At 29.7% G+C, this 20,580-nt stretch overlaps 1 protein-coding gene across 2 annotated transcripts; it reads right to left on the bottom strand.

Annotated features, from left to right (window-relative positions):
• Nucleotides 1-8,149: 8,149 nt before the first annotated feature.
• On the bottom strand, nt 8,150-14,561 carry LOC130961139 (acid beta-fructofuranosidase-like). 2 transcript variants are annotated; one of them, XM_057886886.1, is made up of 6 exons: nt 14,423-14,561; nt 13,467-13,475; nt 11,546-12,402; nt 10,335-10,496; nt 8,567-8,805; nt 8,150-8,441 (listed from the first exon to the last, which is right to left on the bottom strand). In XM_057886886.1, the coding sequence occupies exons 1-6, from the start codon at nt 14,478-14,480 to the stop codon at nt 8,150-8,152; spliced, it is 1,617 nt and encodes a 538-aa protein (XP_057742869.1). In that variant the 5' UTR covers nt 14,481-14,561. The 2 variants fall into 2 exon arrangements, with proteins under 2 accessions (XP_057742869.1, XP_057742929.1); XM_057886946.1 differs by lacking the exon at nt 13,467-13,475 and having other exon boundaries at nt 14,423-14,492.
• Between the last annotated feature and the right edge of the window lie 6,019 nt (nt 14,562-20,580).

Raw genomic sequence — 20,580 nt, 5'->3', positions numbered from 1 at the left:
CAAGATTCTATAATCATTATATGAAAAATCATCATTCCAATGAGCCAATCAATAACACATAACACAACATAAGGAACCAAAAAAAGATAAACATTACCAGACACTTAACATCAATGACACGACATAAGATCTTAGATGGAAAATTGTATTTGGGAGATTTCTGATTCTTCATCTACCTCAATTCTGGTTCTGGCAACTACAAAAAAAAAAAAAACAAAATTATATAACACTAATTACACCCTTTAAGGCTTAAATTTGAAAGCATACATAGAACAAAAATGGAAAAAATGAAATTCACAAACAAAATCAGAAACAAGGTGAAGAAGTATATGTTATACCAATTCACTGTGACCCAGGGAAATAGAAAACTCTGTCTTGAATACAAGAAACATCCATTAATGGCCCTGCACATAACCAGAGAGAAACAGAGGAGGAGCAACAATCGTTGGCGACAGCGATAACAACAAAATCCTGATGAATTTCAGAATTAGCAAAAATATAAAATGAAAAACAAAACATCAAAAAATAAAGGGATTATAAACTTATGTTTCTTGTGAATTAATTAATTAGCATGAATCACATAAACCCTAGAAAATGAGAATTTCTCAAATAAGGAACCACAATTAAACAAGAGAAGGTTGAAAAGGTTACTGAGATGCAAACTGAAACCAGAGATCATAATGTATGGCAGAGGTGGCGATAGAAACCACCGCATGAGGCTACAACCCATCGACAGAAACTGTAACATGTACCAGCAACAACCAACGCAGATTGAGGATGAGGTAGTAGCGAAAAATGTTACGTGAGTCGTTCGGCATAGAACTTGGTGTGAGGAAGAGGAGGAGATGGCGACAATGGCGAAGTGAAGAGGTTGCAACACCAAAGTGAGGTGGAGGCAGTGACAGAGTAAAAAGGTGTGAAAAGCGAGAAACGAGAAAATATCTTCAGCTGTGAAAGTGATATTCTTCGTAATTAAAAAAGATTGAAAGAAGAAGAATTACAGGCATAATTAATGATTATTTCATGGCCATTCATCTAATTGCCGTTACAAATGAAGTATTAAAGGCAATTATTTTATTTGCTGTAAAAGAAGTCATTTAACAAAAGAAATTACGGCTATATTAATATGGCGCTAAAAATTTGTCGGTAAAAATCAAATTTTTTGTAGTGCCACCGTCCTCACCGTGGTGGGACAAACTATCATCCCCACATCACACCGCAACCACGGACAAGTAGGATAAGACCACCATCCTTACCCGATGCAGGTGCTTCAATCACAATCGGGAATATAATCGCAATCAAATATATCTATTATTATTTTAGAAATCAAATTAAAATTCATAATCATTTAGGTTCACATTTATCACAAGAATGAATATTCTCAGGCTGTGAGTGGGATAAAAAACCACCGTCCTCACGTAGGTGAGACGAACCACCGTCCCTACAACATTTTCATCCGGTTACCCAAGTGTTTATCCGGGAATTTATCAATTCAATTCATTAGATTTACCCATTCTCTTTTCAAAGCTTTAAAATTGGTCATCGGATGTGATATGGAGGTTACGGGGGGTTACAAGCTTGTCGAGAAGGTTAAACAATAAAAAAAATAGCATTTTGTAGAAAACAGGTCGTGTGCACACGCACACCTCTGTGAACGCACACCGATCAGCAAGCTTCCCAGAGTGGTGCTACGCACCACCCTGTGCGTACGTACAAGTCCATTATTTTGTCTTGTGCTACGCACATCCCTGTGCACATGCAAACATCAGAAAGTTTTTTGGTGTGCTGTAAAATCTGTAATTTTTATTTATCGACACAGATTTTTAAACCTTTATAACTTTTGCTACAAAATTTATTTTTTCTTCGTTCTTCGATGGTTTTAAAGTACTTATCACCAGCTTTAATTCAAGACAAGTTTCACTCAATTTCAAACTCCAACTGCCAAATTATGGCTTGTCCAAATTGGCTAAAAATGACTTTTTACCAAAAATTTTTGCATAATTCATTTTTGTCATTTTTTCAAATCCACCTCTTTTAACACCAACATAAACCAAACTTCAGCCATCATTTACACTACTCCATCAAGTCACTCAAACACCCAATTCGTTACCAAACCTAAATCTCCATTTTGAAAATGATTTCATTTCTCATTAACAATTAAAACCGTCGCTAAATCCATTATTTCTTGTAGTGACACTTTTCTTACCTATAATAAAAACTGTTTGATAATTTTAATTGGCGAAATAACCTTACTCTTCTTAGGGTGGTATACTACTATATGATTTTTGAAGCTGGCATTTCACCGAACAAAGTCTTCTATCCCTACTAGTTAACCTAAAGAATTACGATAAGCTCTAGCGAGAAGAAGAATGCAGCAGAGAGATCACAGAATTCATGGAAGTGATAAAACGAGCAAATTTACAGTAGCTGGTGCTTTGGTCTTTAAGCTTTTCGGAACATATTGCATCTCTAAAGACCACCCAAAAATGAATAAAAAATTATACCATTTTTAATTGAAACCAGCTGTAAATTTGAATTGAATGTACATGATTATGCTTTGGGAGTTGATATTAATATAGTGCTAGTAGTCTGTACTTGGTTATGAAGTAATGGAGTGGCTGAAATAATGGCATCTTTCGTGGCCAACATGGTTTTGGTTGATCCTTTTCCAAGCCAAGTTATGCGTCTTAGATATGCAAATCTTGATCATAATAATTATTCATAGCCAACATGGTTTAATTACTATGTTTGGTTTAATAATTTGTTTTTCTAGTGTTGTAGAGTAGTGGAATTGAATTATTTATTCCCCACTCTATGGTCCATTTATGCCTGTTTGTATTGAAAAGAAAAAGTATACAAAATAAGCTTAATTTTAAACTAAGAAATTTAATGTTTTAGTAAATAGAATACTTAGTTACTAATCGAATAATAAAACTTCTAATGCCTTCTGTGAAGTATTACATACTTTATCAATTTTAAAACAAACGAGAATATTTTATTTGAAAAGAAAAACTAGACGAGGAACGAATACCATGAATAGAAGGCACCTCCCACGCTCTAATAATTTATAATTCTCAACAAAATGCTATTTATTATTTGTACTGCAGTTGATATGGCCAGACAGATTGTAAAGTACGGAGTTGAGAGTGATAATACTAATTTAATCTGACAAGAGTCAACATCCAACGATGTCAAGCCAAGCCAAGCCAATCCATGAATATTTGTTTCTTCAAGAAAAGAGTAATTATATTGCATCAAGTTATAGTAGTATGTTAGGACTTACATCTTACAAGTATGTTACATGTTTATTAATAATTTAATATAATACATGTCCATTTCTTGGCCCATATGCATGCCATAACTACTTACAAAAAACAGTCGTATATATGTTATTTATGCTGTATCTTACTTATATGCTTGTTATAAAATTTAGAGAATATACCCATTTTGTTCCTCAAAGAATTTTAGACTGGATACTTTAGTCCCCAACTAAAATTAATTACTCGATTGGCCCCTAACAATTAATTTCGTCAGTCACTTAGGTCCTTTACTCCGTTAACTCTAACGGAGGACAAAATAGTCCCTGACAACTCTAACAGGGGACAAAATGGTCCCTGATCTCCTCTGTTCAGAAACGACATTGTTCTCTCCCAATTTCCATCATATCTCGCATAACACTAGCAGTCTAACACTGTAACTTCAAACTACACAATGCACACTCTATAAATTTAATGTTCATAAGAAAAAAATCCTCAACTTGTTCTCAACCAATTCATATTCAGGAAATTAATGCCTATGTCTCTCAACTAGTTATCGTCTTTGATGGATCCCATGAATCTTGACAGCAAGTCTGATTTGTTAAGACCCGTCGTCGTCGTTGCCATTTTCCTCCTCCTCTGCCCTATCATCACCATGACCACATTGTCCACCACTCCGATCGCTTCTTTCAACTTCTTCTCTGAACCAATGTTCAGTAATCGCTTCAGTTTCCATATAAGCGGCAACGGCGACATTGCTCGTTGTACTGATAGCTTGGATGTGAGGTCAAAGCTGTCTGCCAACTTGGACTCTGGAAAAGAAGGAATGAAGCATTCGGTGTCTATTTCAAATGAGAATTTGCATATGATGTCGAAGGAGAATCTTCTCATGATGTCCTAATGTCCAACAATCTATATTGCTTGTCGGAGAGTGGAGAAAGGTGTACCCTTGGAGTAGTTGTGGAACTTGGTCTTGAGGATGTCGTGGACGTGTCGGGGTTGAAGGTTATGTTATCGAAGACGTGGAAGTGGATGTTTTTGGTGGGTGAAGTGTAGAGGGGGTGGATGTACGAGTCACAAAGATTTAGGAAGTGTGTGGTCCATGACATGTTGAGGTAGGTGCGACACGTGTGACAATTACACCATGGCTTAATCTTGGAGTTAAAGAGGAGGAAGGAAAAGATAGAAAAGAAGACTGTGAAGGTGAAGAAGGAGAGTATGAATGTTAGGGTTATGCAAGATATGATAAAAATTGGGGAAGAATAGTGTCGTTTTCGAATAAAGGGGTCAGGGATCATTTGTCCTTGTTAGAGTTGTTAGGGACCATTTTGTCCCCTATTAGAATTGTCAGAGACTATTTTGTCCTCCGTTAGAGTTAACGGAGTAAAGGACCTAAGTGACTGACGGAATTAATTATTAGGGACCAATCGAGTAATTAATTTTAGTTGAGGAGTAAAGTGTCCAGTTTGAAATTCTTTGAGGACCAAAATGGATATATACTCTAAAATTTAAAAGTTTAAATTATTATTATTATTATTATTATTATTATTATTATTATTATTATATCACATTTAAAATTGATAAAAATACTGAGTGATTAAATCTTTTTTGTGATTAAATCCAACCAAGTTAGACAATAACAAATTGGCCTAAAAATCAATTCATGTGCCACTTCTTTTTAAAGTCTATTTAACTTCATAACATAAAGTTCATAAATGAGTAAATGATCAAATTCGTCTCTGATTAGTCATTTTTTAAATTAGACTCTAAAATAATTTTTTAATCAAATTCATAGTTAGTTACATTAGTCCTTTTATCACTTTTGCTATTGATTTTATCAAAATTTATCGATCTAGCACATTAAGTGATACCATACTGAACATACCTGACAATTCTAATTAACTACTAATTCGATAAATTGATAAGTTTTTTAAATTAGATCAATTCAATCTCAAATATAAAGGGACCTTGAGGTATTAAAATTCTTCAATTTAGAATTGGTTTGATCAAATTTCAAATCCTATTATGTTAGCAGCTAATTAGGGCTGCTAGGTGTGCAATGTGATGCCACTTAACGTGGCATATCAATGAATTTCGACGCCATCAACAACAGAAGTGACGGAAAGATTAATATGACCAACTAAAATATTTAAAGAACAAACATGATTAAAAAAAAATATTTTTGAGACTAATTTAAAAAATGAGTAATCTTTCAAAAATAAATTTGACTATTTCCTCGTCCATAAACCCTTCTCTTCTTGAGACAACTTTTCAATCCGTTACATACGTCTTCGTAGTTTTGAGTCTTCCTCGGTTCTTTTATACATTTCTCTTTCGATTCTTCATCTTCAAGAGTTTAAAGTGATGAGGTGAGGATATCATCTCAAATTCTGTCTTTTAAGATTCTAATGCAGCTACAATAATATCTGAAATTCTGGAATTGTCTTTTATTTTTAATCTTCTTCATATTTGTCTTAAGATCATTTTCAAGCTCTTTAAACTTTATATGGATAGTTTTTTCAATTCAAAGTCTTTTTACTATATACTCTGTATGCTTTAGATAACTGTGAATGTTTTAAAAATATACCATCATCGAATTTGAGATTAAACTTTGCGAGTTTATCCCTTATTGTGTTAAGTATAAAGCCATGTGAGTCAAATATATAAAAGTAAAAAATTTTGGGCTTGTTCATTATCAGAACTCATAAAGTGTAAGTTTGAGGACTTTGAGGACTGATCTGATAAAGATTCGGTTTTGAATATGACATGATAGTCTAGTGAAGCTGGAATGATCCGTAAAATTCAAATTTGTGGGTTGGGCGAATCATATTTATTTTTGTTCACCTGGAAACAATTAATTTGAAATATTGAGAAGGAACTTGTTACTTGGATGGTGAAATTGCTACGTAAATCAGATAGAAAGGTTCTAAATAAACTTTTTGGTGCTGGTCTTGCAAATTTTGTTTTGTTGTAAACCCTATGATATTACTTTGGACAATTCTAAAGAGCCACTTCTTTTGTTGTGAGATTATGGGCTAAAATTCCCAAAGGAAATTAGGATTCAATACAAACTTCTGCAATATACCGGAGGTATAGAAGCCCCCTCTCTATCATCAGCTATGATCTGCTTTAAAACCAAAGGAGGTAAATCTATAAAATCCACGAAATCCCCTCTACCAGTACGATTTTTGCTAATTATGACGTGGGCTTTATAGATGCAAATATGAAGAAACCGCCCAACCTACTCTTTACAATAATCGGCCCAGCCCACTGTTTTACCCATATACTAAACTGACTTCAAATATCTTTGGATGAATTCAAAATCTCTACGAGTTAATATATATGAATGTTTTTTCTGTTAAATATCAGAATGTTTCTTTTTCATACTAAATGGATACTTTTTTATATATTTTTTGAATTTTATTGTATTATAAATATGAATGTTTCTATTTCTTTAAGAATTTCATAATTTTTTTTAAATTTTATAGATATTTAATTATTTTTGTTAAAATATAACTGGATATTTCTTTTGTTAAGTATTAGAATATTTTTTCATATTAAACGAATATTTTTTATATGAAAAAGTATATGGAATCAAGAGGTTACCAGCTAAAAACTAAACAAAACTACATTAATTTATATTAATAATTCATTAATTTTAAATTTTTTAAATTCAAAATTTAAAAAATTTAAAATTGATTAAGTAAACCTAATTAAAACCTATAAAAACATTCCTCTTCTCTCTCACATTAACCTACGCTCCTCCAACAATCACACACACAGACCCCTCTCTCTCACCGTCAGCCCTCTCCGCCTTTCCATCGCGACCCACTCCTCTTCTATCACCAGACATTTGGCTCATCGTATTCGCCACTGTTGATAAGAACCGATCTCCTCTTCTTGTTCCAATTTTGAAGCTCTATTCTTCTGGCCCCTTCCATGGATTGCTTGGTGATGCCGGTCTCGTTGATCTGGTGACGCTCCATGAACTCTCGGATGGGATATAGGCCAGTAGGCAATGATGGGCTATTTGATGGTCATGAGAGGCTGGTGACTGTTGTGGTTGGAAAAGAGAGGAGGGTGTTTATGGTGGAGCCTTTCATCTTGCGAGAGAATCCATTCAGGGTTTTGATGAAAATTTCGATGAAGAAGGCGGAGAAGAATCACTTCCACTTCACGAGCAACAAGAAGAGAGTGATATTTGTGGATGTGGATTCAATATTGTTCGAGCATATGATGTGGCTAATGCAAACTACACACTTGATGATTAAAGAGATTGCAAACTACACACTTGATCTTAACCAAAAGGAGTTCTTGAACAATTACAGAAATATAAAAAAATATTTATTTAATATGAAAAAAAATTCTAATACTTAACAAAAGAAATATCTAGTTATATTTTAGCAAAAATAATTAAATATCTATAAAATTTTAAAAAAAATATGAAATTCTTAAAGAAATAGAAACATTCATATTTGTAATGCAATAAAATTTGAAAAATATATAAAAGAACATCCATTTAGTATGAAAAAGAAATATTCTAATATTTAGTAAAAGAAACATTCATATATATTAACTCGTAGAGATTTTGGATTCACTCAAAGATATTTGTCTGATTTTTTGCTAATAGCCTTTTGTTTCTAGCATTGTTGATATCAAATACTCTCAGTCATAAATGGAATTCTTGCAAGTACAATTGCATTGACATGATCAAATTACAACTACTTTACCAGTCATTAATCAAACTAAAAATCGCGGGTATTAGCCTTTGAAGAAGAACCGGTAACAAACTCTGGGTAATTCACTACAAGGCCTTTTTTCTTTTGTGTCCTCTCTAACTAAAAACCGAAAAATGTTCAAGAATAATTTTGATGAGCCAAGATGAAGATATTCTAAGTGTCAGTTTCAGGGTGGTATGGGCGAATAAATGCGGAGTTCATCTGCCAAACTTTGATTGATGCTGTGACAGTGGCATCAGTTGCATTGTTGAAGACGAATAATTTGGCAGCTCCATAGATTGCTCTTGTTGGATACACCCGAGATGTGACACAAGTCCTTCCACCTTGAGCAAAGCTTTCAACTATAGAATGGTCCACCAGTACTCTTAAAGACAACTTTTCACCTCCAAAAACTGGCACAACGCTACCTAACACCTTCTTGTTAACATTCGTTGCTACAGAAGACCTACAAAAAACCAGCGTAACAAAATTTCAATATAAAATACATATTAAAATATGAAATATACATTTGAAAGTAAATTAAACACATATATTTATACATTAATAAATGATAGTTGATTTAAACAATACCTTGACTGGTCAGAGCAGAAAGTAGTGCGAAGACTTCCATTGAGTCCTTTGGAGACATAGAAGTACAAAGGAGTAAATTCAGAAAGTCCAGCATCTGCTAACACAAGAAGACCAAAAGGTCCCAAGGCACCACGGCCAGAAGCTCCGCCGCTGCTTTCGCAAATGTAGTCTGTATCGCTCTCCGGTAATGTTGTCTTCAGTGCTTCCTTGTCTACTTCAAATTCCGCAACAATATCCAACTGTTACATTATCCAACAAATATACATTAGGCAAGCTACGGAGGCAGGAATCTCATAGTAATATAACTATATAAGAGGCAAAAATTAACAAACTCAAATAAATCTTTTACAATAATTACTTAACATGTAGTTAAATAAATAGCTATTTAGAAATATACGTTGTAATATAAAAATATATTAGAAAATTGAATAAAATAATTAAATAATACTTTTGTAATTCATTTCGTACTTGAAAAATATTTTTAGACTAATTTGTTATCAAATTAATATTATTAAGAACAATTTGTCTTTCACCAAATGTATCATTTGGTAAAGTATTGTTTTATGTATTTTATTAAGTAAATTATAATACTTAAATATATTAACTTCTAATAAGTTATTATTTTGATTTTACAAGAAAATTAAATGATTTATTTTTAGAAAAAATGAATAAGAACAAGAGTACGAATGTTTTTTTTTTTTAAAGAAATATCATTACATATGAATGAAAGAACCCCTTAGGTTGTGTTTGGAATACAAGAGTTAGAATTCTTAATTTGATTTTAAAATTAAATTCTTTGTTTGAAATGAATAAGAAATACGAATTGAATTAATTTGTAAATTCGGGGAATTTACATTATAAGTAAACAAGAATCTCTCCATTTTCTTTTATAGAAACAGTTGAAATTGAAATGATCTAGTATGTTAAAAATATAAAAATTAATTTTATCATCTAGTTATTTATATAAAAGAGAAGAGTTTGGAGAAGAAAAGACGTGGTAAAGATCCACAATAATCTAATGGTGGTCATGGTTATTGGTGGTGATGAAAAATGTATATTAAATAAATGAAAAAAATATAAAGCCAAATAATAATTTTATCAATTTTGAAATAAAATTAATTTTTATTTTACATAATTAATTTCATTTATAATAATATGATTGATTTAATATGTTTTTAAACTTTTAATGAAATAATAATTTAATCATTTGTTAAGTAATATAAAATATTTTAAATATTTTACGTTTTATATATTTCTTTTATGTATTTAAAAGCAAAAGATTATGTCACAAAAAAAAAGCAAAGATTATACTTAATTGTGATTTTAATAAATAAAAAAAATTATATCTGTCTATAATGTGCACAAAATTATTTAAGCTTATTTTTAGACACACTCAAAATATTAGCACTGATTATTAATTGTAAAAGAATTAATCTTTAATCTTTTTCCTTTTGATATATTTGTTCATCATATTATATATAGAAAAAAATCTAAAACAGCTCTTAAAATTATTTTAAAAAATAATGAGATTTTGACAAAAAAAAAATATTCAACTGAACTCTTGAATTTTATTTTTATGGAATTGATTAACTCTTATATTAAAAAAAATTAATGTTATTTTTTTTTCACACAAATTAATCAATCCCAAAACAAAAATATCAAAGATCAGATTAAATATTTTTTTTGTCTGTCTTTTCAAAATAATTGCCACCATAGTGATGTATTCACTCAATTCCTTCTTAGTCAATATGACAACATGGACGCTAACCTGTGTGGCTGTTTCAACTTGTAGTGGAACAACTGAACCAGGCTTGGCCTTCAAATCCTTAAACTCACTGCTTCTCAATCTTAAACTATTCACCTCCTCAACAGGCCACTGAATCAAATTGCTCCATGTCTTCCTATCAAGTCTCACTGTCCTCGGAATGCCCTGCACAATTAAAATATAGCGGTATATTTTTTAGTATAATATAGAAGAATCGAAACCAAACAATGCTTAGTTTGGTAAAGCCTTTTAAAAAGCAAACATATCATCTTTTGTTTAATGAATAAAAAAAACAAAAATACTATATATATATATATATATATATATATATATATATATATATATATATATATATTAAAATTAGTCATAATATATTTGTGTATAAATATATATTGTTTAATTTATTTTTAAAATATATTTTATATTTCACCATATATTTTATACAAATTGTTAAATTTGACATCTAACATAAATAAAAAAATAGATTAATAATTAAATTAGTCGATAAAAGATAAGATATTTTTTAAATTTATTCCTGAAAGATTTTTTTAATCAAATTAGTCCTTTAAAGATTACAAATTAATCATATTTATGCTCTAGTCACTCTATTAATAATTTTTTTAATGATTGATATTGTAAAACGTTACTTAATAACATATATAATATCTAATATGTGTAATTGGATATTGATCAAATATATTTATGAAAATTTATTAATTTAGCCATTTTTTTCAATTACAAAAATCTTATTCCTAATATAACCTAATGACTAAATTGATAAATTTTCAGTAAGCATATTTAGTCAACGTCCAAATTGTACATGTTATGTGTCATGTATGCTATCATCAGTTAACATTTCACATCATCAATTGTTAACGAAAATTGTGAGTGAAGTAATTGAAGGACATATATGATTAATTCGTAATCTTTGAAGGACCAATTTGATTAAAAAAATCTTTAAAAGATGAATTTAAAGATTGTCTTATCTTTCATGAACTAATTTGACTACTAACCCATAAAAAAATATATACTTATACTTGTTTTATATTTATATTTTCTACAATTTTTTTAAATATTAAAAATTATTTCACCAAACACAATTATTATTTATACTTATTAAATATTATTTTGAGTTTAATTTTATCAAACATAAGTTTGAAAGACACTATTGTTAAAATATAAAAGACGAAACTGAAGGCTACAAAACGCAATACCTGAAGTGATGCCCAGCCCTTGGTTCTATCAACACACTCGCTATCATACTCTGTAATCCAACCCCACAAGATTCTCCTTTGCTTACTTGGATCAAAGAATGTCTTGGAAGCATAGAAATTACCATAGTCATACCTCAGTCCAATACCAACATCATTCTTAACATCATCAGGCAAGAAGCTTGCAAGCTTCTCATCATAAGAACCAATTGCATAGTAATCATTTCTATCATCATCCAAGCTCACCTTCACCACATGCTTAACACCATCCCCATAGGCAGAGGTATCCAATCCAACATCATTGATGCTTGACACTGGATAAAAGTCAACGCACTCCCACATACCGGTTCCCTGCACGGCCCGGAGCCACCCATTCTTGAGCTCGAAATTTTTGAAATCCTCAGTATCATAGATAAGCGCAATGCCGGTTTTGTTGATCTTGGACCCAATGCTGATACGCCACTTGCCTTCCGACGTCAGCATGGCCGTCGTCGGATCGCGGAAGTCGCGGTAATGAATGCCCGGAGGAGGGGATAGAACCGGGTTTTTGTCGTACTTGGTCCAATTCAGAAGGAGAGGGTCGGAAGGATCAGCCGGATAAGCCAGGTTTTGTACTTGAACCGACTCGTTGGTCGAACCGGTGTAGAGCATGACGAGTTGGCCATCGGATAAGATGGTGGCTGAGCCGGTCCACACACCATTTGCATCGTACCATTGGTCTGGAACCATTGCGATTGGAAGGTAAAGCCAATGTATCATGTCCCTTGACACTGCGTGGCCCCAAACTATGTCACCCCAAACGGCATCGTTTGGATTATACTGGTAGAAGAAGTGATACCATTCCTTGTAGTATACAGGACCTGAGATATTATAATGATGTTTGAATATTAAAACTTTTTACGAATAAAATGATTTAAAGTGTAAATAAAAAATAAATACAAATTTTATCAATAAGTTAATTATAAGAAAAATACCTAAAAATAAAAAAAATAAATACTAACAATGTGATCAATTTAAAAACTTTATGATTCATCATTCATCCATGAAAACATAACTTGGTCTTAAAAAGTAAAGTGCTACTTATTTTTTGTTTATATTTTTAGCATTTTATATTTTTATAATTTTATAAAATAAAAAATAATTATTTTCTTTTGTTTTTATTTTTTTATAAAAAGAAACAAAAATATTAAAATAAAAATAAAAAATAAAACATAAACAAAACACAATTTAAATGAGGAAAAAAATATTGACATTAAATTAAAACTTTTAGCAGCACTCTGGTAAACGAGAGGTAAAGAGAATAGAGAACTCATTTTTATCAATAGTCACTAAAATTAATAAATATAATTCAAATTATACATTAAAATGTTAATTCATTTAAGAAAGAGAACAGGAATTCCATTAAGTGTTTGTTTGAGCACTATTAAATTAACAAAAAAATATTTTTTTATATTTAACGTATTTAGTAAATTTTTAATAGTAAAAATAAAAATATTAGAAAAATTAAAAAAAAATATATCTTTTTTTAAGAAGTTATCATTTTTATCCTTTTTAAAAAGATTTTTTCTTTAAAAACAAAAAATGTTTTTTAGGTAATAAATAAATAAATAAATAAATAAATACGTACTTTTATATGATTATATCTAAATATAAAAGATTTTTTGAAAAAAAAATATTTTAAAAAAATATTTTTTTTAGAAGTTCACCCAAATAAGCCTTAATTCTATTGACTAATAATATTAGTCTAACGCACATATATAACATTACTAAAAATAAAAATTTGTTAACAAAACTTCAAAATTGTGCAAGTAGGGCTATTTTCATTCAAATTATTTCAATATATTTTCTTAAAGCGTACTCTTTTTTTTTTCTTTACTTGTAAATATATATTCTAAATAATAAAATGAGATAAAAATCCTCTTACCATTAGGATCTGAAGGGAGTCAAGTACGTTTTCCACACCATCAGAGCAAACCAGAGAGCAAACCAAAGAAGTCAAACAAAAATAAGGGACGGAAAATGTTAAGTTGAGATAAGAAAGTCTAGAATAAAAGTGCTTTATAATTTAAATTTAAATGAAAAAAATAATTTTTATTGTAATACAGTAATAAAATATATTGCACTTGAACATATATTAGAATAGTTGTATATTTGGTAATTATTTTTAATATTTTTAGAGTAATTTTGTATTAATAAGAAATGAAAAGATCGGAGACTTAATGAATAGCTAACAAGTATCTACCTGTTTTACAAAATGTGTGAGTATACTCAATACTTATTTCATTCCAATACAATTTCCATTCAAATAATTTTTCTTTTAATTTTAATAAATAATTTTTCTTTTAATAAAAATTCCTAAATTCAAATTTTGAAAGAACAAAAACATATTTTTTATATATAAAGAAACGTGTACCAATCCCTCCTATTCAATATTATAGTTGATTATGTTTGATATTGTCGTCACTTAACATTTGAATTTAGCTTGTGTTTAAACATGAAAGATATATAATTGCACGTAGGTTTGCCTCTGTTCCATCTCCATTGTTCTATCTCCATGGAACGTAGAAGACTAAACAAACAAATAAAAAAAATCTTCATTTTATTTTATTTTTAAATTGATTGAACATTTTCGTTTAAGAAAACAAAAATGTTACGCTAACAGAAAAAATTAACTATCAAATCAAATCATTATATATTTATGTATGAATACATAAACTGTTTAGTTTATTTTTAATATATATTTTATATAAATAATTAATTTAGTGATTGTTATAGGGGTATACATATATGAGGGCATTAAGAAAAACATATATATGCTCTTTCTATTGATTAATTAATTAACAAGTATGAATGAGAAGAAGAAGAAAGAGGAGGCATTACCGTTCATCCAGTTCTTATCGGGCTGGAAGTGGAAGGCAGTCCTCTGCCACGAGAGCATGGTGTTGCTCCAGCCAGGGAATGGCTTTGCTCCCAAATGCCTATTGGTCTTCTCCGATACACCGGCCGATACCCCTCGCGAAAGAATTGGCTGTCCATGCGTTGTTCCTTGAACCGCACAATACAAGGTCTCCCCACTATATGCATTGTGAAATCCTATCAATGCCGCTAACGAAATCAGTACCAAGAACCCGCACACTGCCCCAATCACAACCCTTCTGCTCGGTTGCCGAGACCCTTCTTCATTTCCCCCGTTCAGCAAGGGCACGTTCACAGACCAACCCTTCTCTTCTCCCATCTTCTTTTATTATTTTTCCAAATTTTGTTTTATTTTTTTTTTATTTACGAGAATGGAGGAGAAAGTAGAGAACTAGAAGGAAGGGGCCGTAGGTGGTTTTATATGAGAGGAGTTAAATTGAAGCCAAACGTGGGGCTCTGTTTGTTTTGTGTGTGTGGAAATTGGAAAGAGCTCTATTAATGGGAATGGTCTGTGGAATGCACCAAACAGAAAAGAGAGGTTTGTGTTGGATTGGCCATGTCACTATGGGAAACGAGAGAAAAATGGGTATTTAGTGAACTAAACACGATAAAAAACTTTGTATTATGATGCTAATTTAATTAGTTACATGGAAGGGGGTGGGTTAACGTGAGAGAAATGCCAAATCACATCACATGAATAATTGAAATTGGTTGGCCAAGAATCCAGCAATTTCGTTAAGCTTTTGGTATAGTTTCAAGACTGTTATTTGTTTATCAAAGATAATATATTCGAGAGAGAATTTTTTTTTCTTTTATAAAATAAATAAAAATTTTAATTCCCAAACCTAATTAAAATTTAAAAATACATTATTATTTTTCAAGATCCATTTTTTGTGTGTTTTCATAAAATTCAGCCAATTTACTTAGATAATGCTATAATTTAAATCCTATTGATATATTTTATTTTTTTAATTATTCTTATTTTATTTAAATAATCTAATATTTAAATAGATATAATTTAAATTTAACAATTTAATTTAATTTGATAAAAATAAACATAATCATAATATTATATTCATATTATTAATTATATTTATTTATTTTAAAAATTAACAGTTTAAAACCATTAAATTTAAATTAAAATATAATTATACTTATAGTACGCGTACGTTTATTTAAAATTTAAAATTTTTAAATAAATCTACTTTTATTCATTGTAAAATTATTTAAAATAATACGAGTACGTTTATTTAAATTAACAAAATTTAAAATAATACGTGTATGTTTATTTAATTTAAAAATAATACAAGTATACTTTTTTTAATTTAAAATTAATAGTTTCAGATAGTTAACTTTTTGAAAACTGAATAAATATAATTAATCATATGAGTACAATAATAATGAGTGTTTTTATTTTTATTAAATTAAATTATTAATTATTTAAATTATATCTATTTAAATTTTAAAATTAAATTTGATAATCTAAAATTTAAATTATTTAAATAAAATTAGACTAATTAAAAAAATAAAAATATACCAATACAATCCAAATTATACCATAACTTAAGTAAATTTGCCAAATGCATAAGCAAATTTTATATAAATGGACAAGTTTGTCTATCTGTTAAACAAATTTTATGACAACACCAAAAAATAGATATTAAAAAATTATATATTTTTAATTTGTTTTGGAAATTAAAATTTTTATATTTTATAAAAAAAATTCGGAAAGAAAAAATGAGAGTGGAATGCAATTATGTCTTAGTTTTAATTGAGTAACTATGGTATCACGTGATCTTTTCACATGCTAATCATTAATTTAGTTATTAGAGAAAACTAAAAGAATTTGGTATTATAGCTGGTATTGTTTTGGAAAATACTCTGAATCATAGATACTGATTTTATTTTATCTAAAATTAGATGCATTCTTTTTTTTTTGGCTTTGTATCTATGAGCTAGGCATTTTCAGCAAGAAGTTGACAAGTGGACAATAGAAAAAGTGCTATAGTTTTAATATTTACTATATGTACCTAATGGAATTAATTTTTAGATTGTTAGGAAAGAAATGTAAAGTATCTTTAATTACAAGAATATAAACTATTATATGTAGAATATTTTGGTTTTTTACAAAAATAAAAAATTTCATGTTTATACTTTTTTAACAATTTTTAAATTTTTTACTATTTTAAACATACAATTATTATATGACAGGCAATAACTGCGACATAAACTAAGAAGCGATAATATAGCCGCTGCCATCGTAATATTATTATAGCGCAGTCTCTAACAAAATTATTATATGTATCAAAAAAATATAGTGATTGTTGTCTACGATATTGAATCGGAACTTCTTGCAATATATATATATATATCATCCTTCTTAATAACTTTCACCTTTCATCTATTCTTTATTCTTTTTCTCAAACACAATTTTTCTAAATAACTAACGAGTGTATGGTAATTCACTACAAAAAAATAGGATTAAAATAACGGTTATTTTTGAAAATTACGGTAGTTAGAACCATCATTATTACAAAAAATGGTGCCTCCAAGAAACGCCGTTATTCTGGGCGCCATTTTGGTTATGATGGCGATTTTGTGAGGGTTAAAATAAAAGTTTTTTGAATTGTTTAAAATGGCGGCTATAACGGCCGTTTTTACCAGGATGTTGTGGCATCATTTCTGTTTAAAATGGCGGTTTCTAACCGCTATTTTTACCAGGTTATAATGATATCTTTTATGTTTAAAATGGCAATTTCTAACCACCGTTTTTACTAGGTTATAATGGCATCATTTTTGTTTAAAATGACAGTTTTTAACCGCTATTTTTACCAGCGTATAATAGCATCGTTTTCATTTAAAATGAGGGTTTCTAATCGCCGTTTGTACCTAATTATGATGATAATTTTATGCTTTTTAAAATAAGATTGAAACCACTAATTTAAAGTGATATTTTCGAAACTCACTCAAAAATCTCATAATAACCAAAAGGCATAGCAATAAATGAACATCATAAGATGATTTTTAATTCATCCATGATCCAAAAGTCATAATCCAAGTCATAATTGAAATGTCATAATCCAAAAACAAAGTATCAAAGTAACATTTTTCAATAATACGTCTTAACATATAATCCTTAATATACGTCTTAACATATCAAGCAAGGTCATGCTTCCTTGTTACTTGTTCTAGAAGACCTACTTCCTAACTCTTTTGGTGATGGAATCTCACTCTCTTGATCCAATTCCTACAACAAAAATATAATTATTATGACCACGAAAAATGCAAGAAAAAGAAATATATTAATAATAAGTGGATAATTATGAATTTGAATTCATCTAAAAAAAATCACATAAAAGAGCAAATTAAATATGAAAAAGATTTCAAACACTCATCATACACACTAAATTAAAAAAAATCAATCAAAATCAAAATATGAGAAAGATTTCAAACACTTCAATTAAATCCTTAATAATAACTGAGGATTACATAATAGTTCAATAATGAAGCATTTAAATTTCTTTCATTCAATACAGGCACACATACATGCTAATTAATTCTGATCTCTGAAAAAAATCTATATGCTTCATCACTGTGAGATAACCTTCTTATTCATTAATCAACAATCAAATAAGCAAACTAATTCATCATCCATGCATGCATATCTCTCTCTACATATTTCGAAGCATTAAATTTGCAACCATAATTTAAAACCATATATATATATATATATATAACTTAATTATGGGAATATATAATGCTAGTTATTAGATGGTGTATATATATATATTTAAATAGGAGGAATTGAACTACTTAGTTTCATCTTTATCAGAGCCAGTGGTAATGCATTCCTTCTCATCCTCCAAACCTTCAAGAAAAGGATGCGGAGAGTGACCCTTACCAAAGGATCTACTAAGAGAACTAGCACAAAAACGATTATCCAAACCAACAAAATCCACTTAAACAAAGTATCAAAAGATCCGACAACCATTTACATTTCAGCAATTATAAAAGAATTTAGTAATATATGAGGAGCAACAACAATCCCAAACACTATTTTATGTAGGCTGTAGCATATTAAAGTTATAATTGATACAGAAAACTATATCAATATTCAACATATTTCTTGTAATGTTTTTAATTTATGAATTAATCCATAAATAGCTATAGGATTATAACTTCCTAATCTAACAACATTCCATTAATGAATTGAGGAAGGATTTTCTTACTATGAACCTAAGAAATACTGAAGGAGATAAAGCAAAAGAAAAAAAAGAGGATAATTGTATTTGTACCTGTAAAACTTGTTGAGTAGGGAACATTCCAGCCAATTGTATTGAAATTTTACCTCCTTCCTTAGAAGCAATATAGGAGACTAGCACTTTCAATTGCGCTTTAACGGTATCCAACTCTTTTTGCACATTTGGACCACAAGTAGATGATGTGCCAGCATCATTTGAAGAACCTAAATTCATTTGACTAATCCTTGTAGTGTTGTTCTTGAAAGCAATTGTTGGAACATCTCCCATACCTAAACCTCGAACACGACCAAGGTGCTCTTTTCCAAAAACTACTCCAAGAGCATCAAGAGGAGAATTAACAGTTGATTCCATTGGTTGTTGGCTGCTATGTGCTTCAATCTTCTTCTACATATATAAAAAGAAAGAGAAAGAATAAAAAATAGTATTATCTTATAAAAAAGAAAGAAAAAAAATACAAGCAAGTTACTTATTGCACTTTAGTTTTACCGCTATTTCTTTTGCCTTTTCATTAACATAACTTCCATCTTTTTTTTTTTTGAGTGATATCCCACATTTGAACCCTACTAACTTCTTTTTCCGTCTCTTCCGTCTAAAATTTAAGAAAAGTAGAAAGACTCGATCAAAAAATAGCAGCCTACTAACTTCAATCATGTATATATAATTCATCTAATTATTATTTGAGATAGATTAGATATGCAGAAAATTAAGAGATAATGCATGCATTATATTTGAGATAGATTAGATATGCATGCATTAATTGATTACCAATTCAGCCCTTCTTCGTGCAATTGATTTAGCACCTAAAGTATGAGGAATTATTTGTTTTTGCCGAATTTCTTGATTTCTCTTACAAAGTTTCTGCAAGTTAAATTTAGACACAATTAAATAGAGGCAAACATGCATTCAACATATAACAAAGCTTATAAAAAGAGAGTCAAGAAAATAATAATAATAACAATAATAATGGTTTCAAGAGAGCAAAAGAGTGCAGCACTACTGCATGAGAAGCTATCACTAGTTCATTATCAACTTTATATAAAATAAAATACAAGAGCAGGCAGCAGCAATATCTGCTTCATATAAGGCTTTTTAGTGGGTATGCCTAATAATTATATATATTCCAAAGGCTGTAAAAAAGGACAACATTTAACTAGGAGAGTAAGTACTTACCTGAGTTTCAGGCTTCAAACGATATTCTACGAGTAAAGCCCATTGATCAGGAGCAATATCTTCTGGTGCATTATTTATGATCTTGGTTTTACTCAACCTCGGATCATAAAAATCATTCCAAAGCTTTATCCTATGTTCCCTCTATTTTTTGCCAAGCGATTGGAGCAAAAATCATTTGGCCAAGTTATCACTCACTTTGAAGCAAAATCGAGCCTTCAATATTATAACAAAGAACATATATTAACCAGCAAATATAACTAAATAATGGCAAAGAAATAAGCTTTAGAGTTTGAGTAATCTTCTTACTAGAATAAAAATATTCCATTGATTTTCAAAAAAGCTTGCTAGAATGTCTGACCACTTTTCAAAACTGATTGAAAATGCTACACAATCAGTGGCCAATTGCCCACAAACTCTTGCAAGGAGTCCAGCTGCTTCTCCTATTGCTGCATAATATTTATCGAAATTGACAATTATGCACAAACCTTCTGCCAAATTATGCACATCCTTTACTAATAAATGAAGGCGTGTACTATCTTCGTATTCATCTAAAATAGACAAATGAGTATAAATAAATGAGTAAATGAGCGACTAAAGAATAAAATAAATAAAATTTGCTGTATTAATAAAATGGTAAAGTCTTATTTAATTAAAGCCCTAAAATACAGTTTAGTTAATGTTAATCTGCTT

Source organism: Arachis stenosperma, chromosome 1, assembly GCF_014773155.1.
Source record: "Arachis stenosperma cultivar V10309 chromosome 1, arast.V10309.gnm1.PFL2, whole genome shotgun sequence".
NCBI lineage: Eukaryota > Viridiplantae > Streptophyta > Magnoliopsida > Fabales > Fabaceae > Arachis > Arachis stenosperma.
This window is presented reverse-complemented; position numbering and strand designations above follow the sequence as displayed.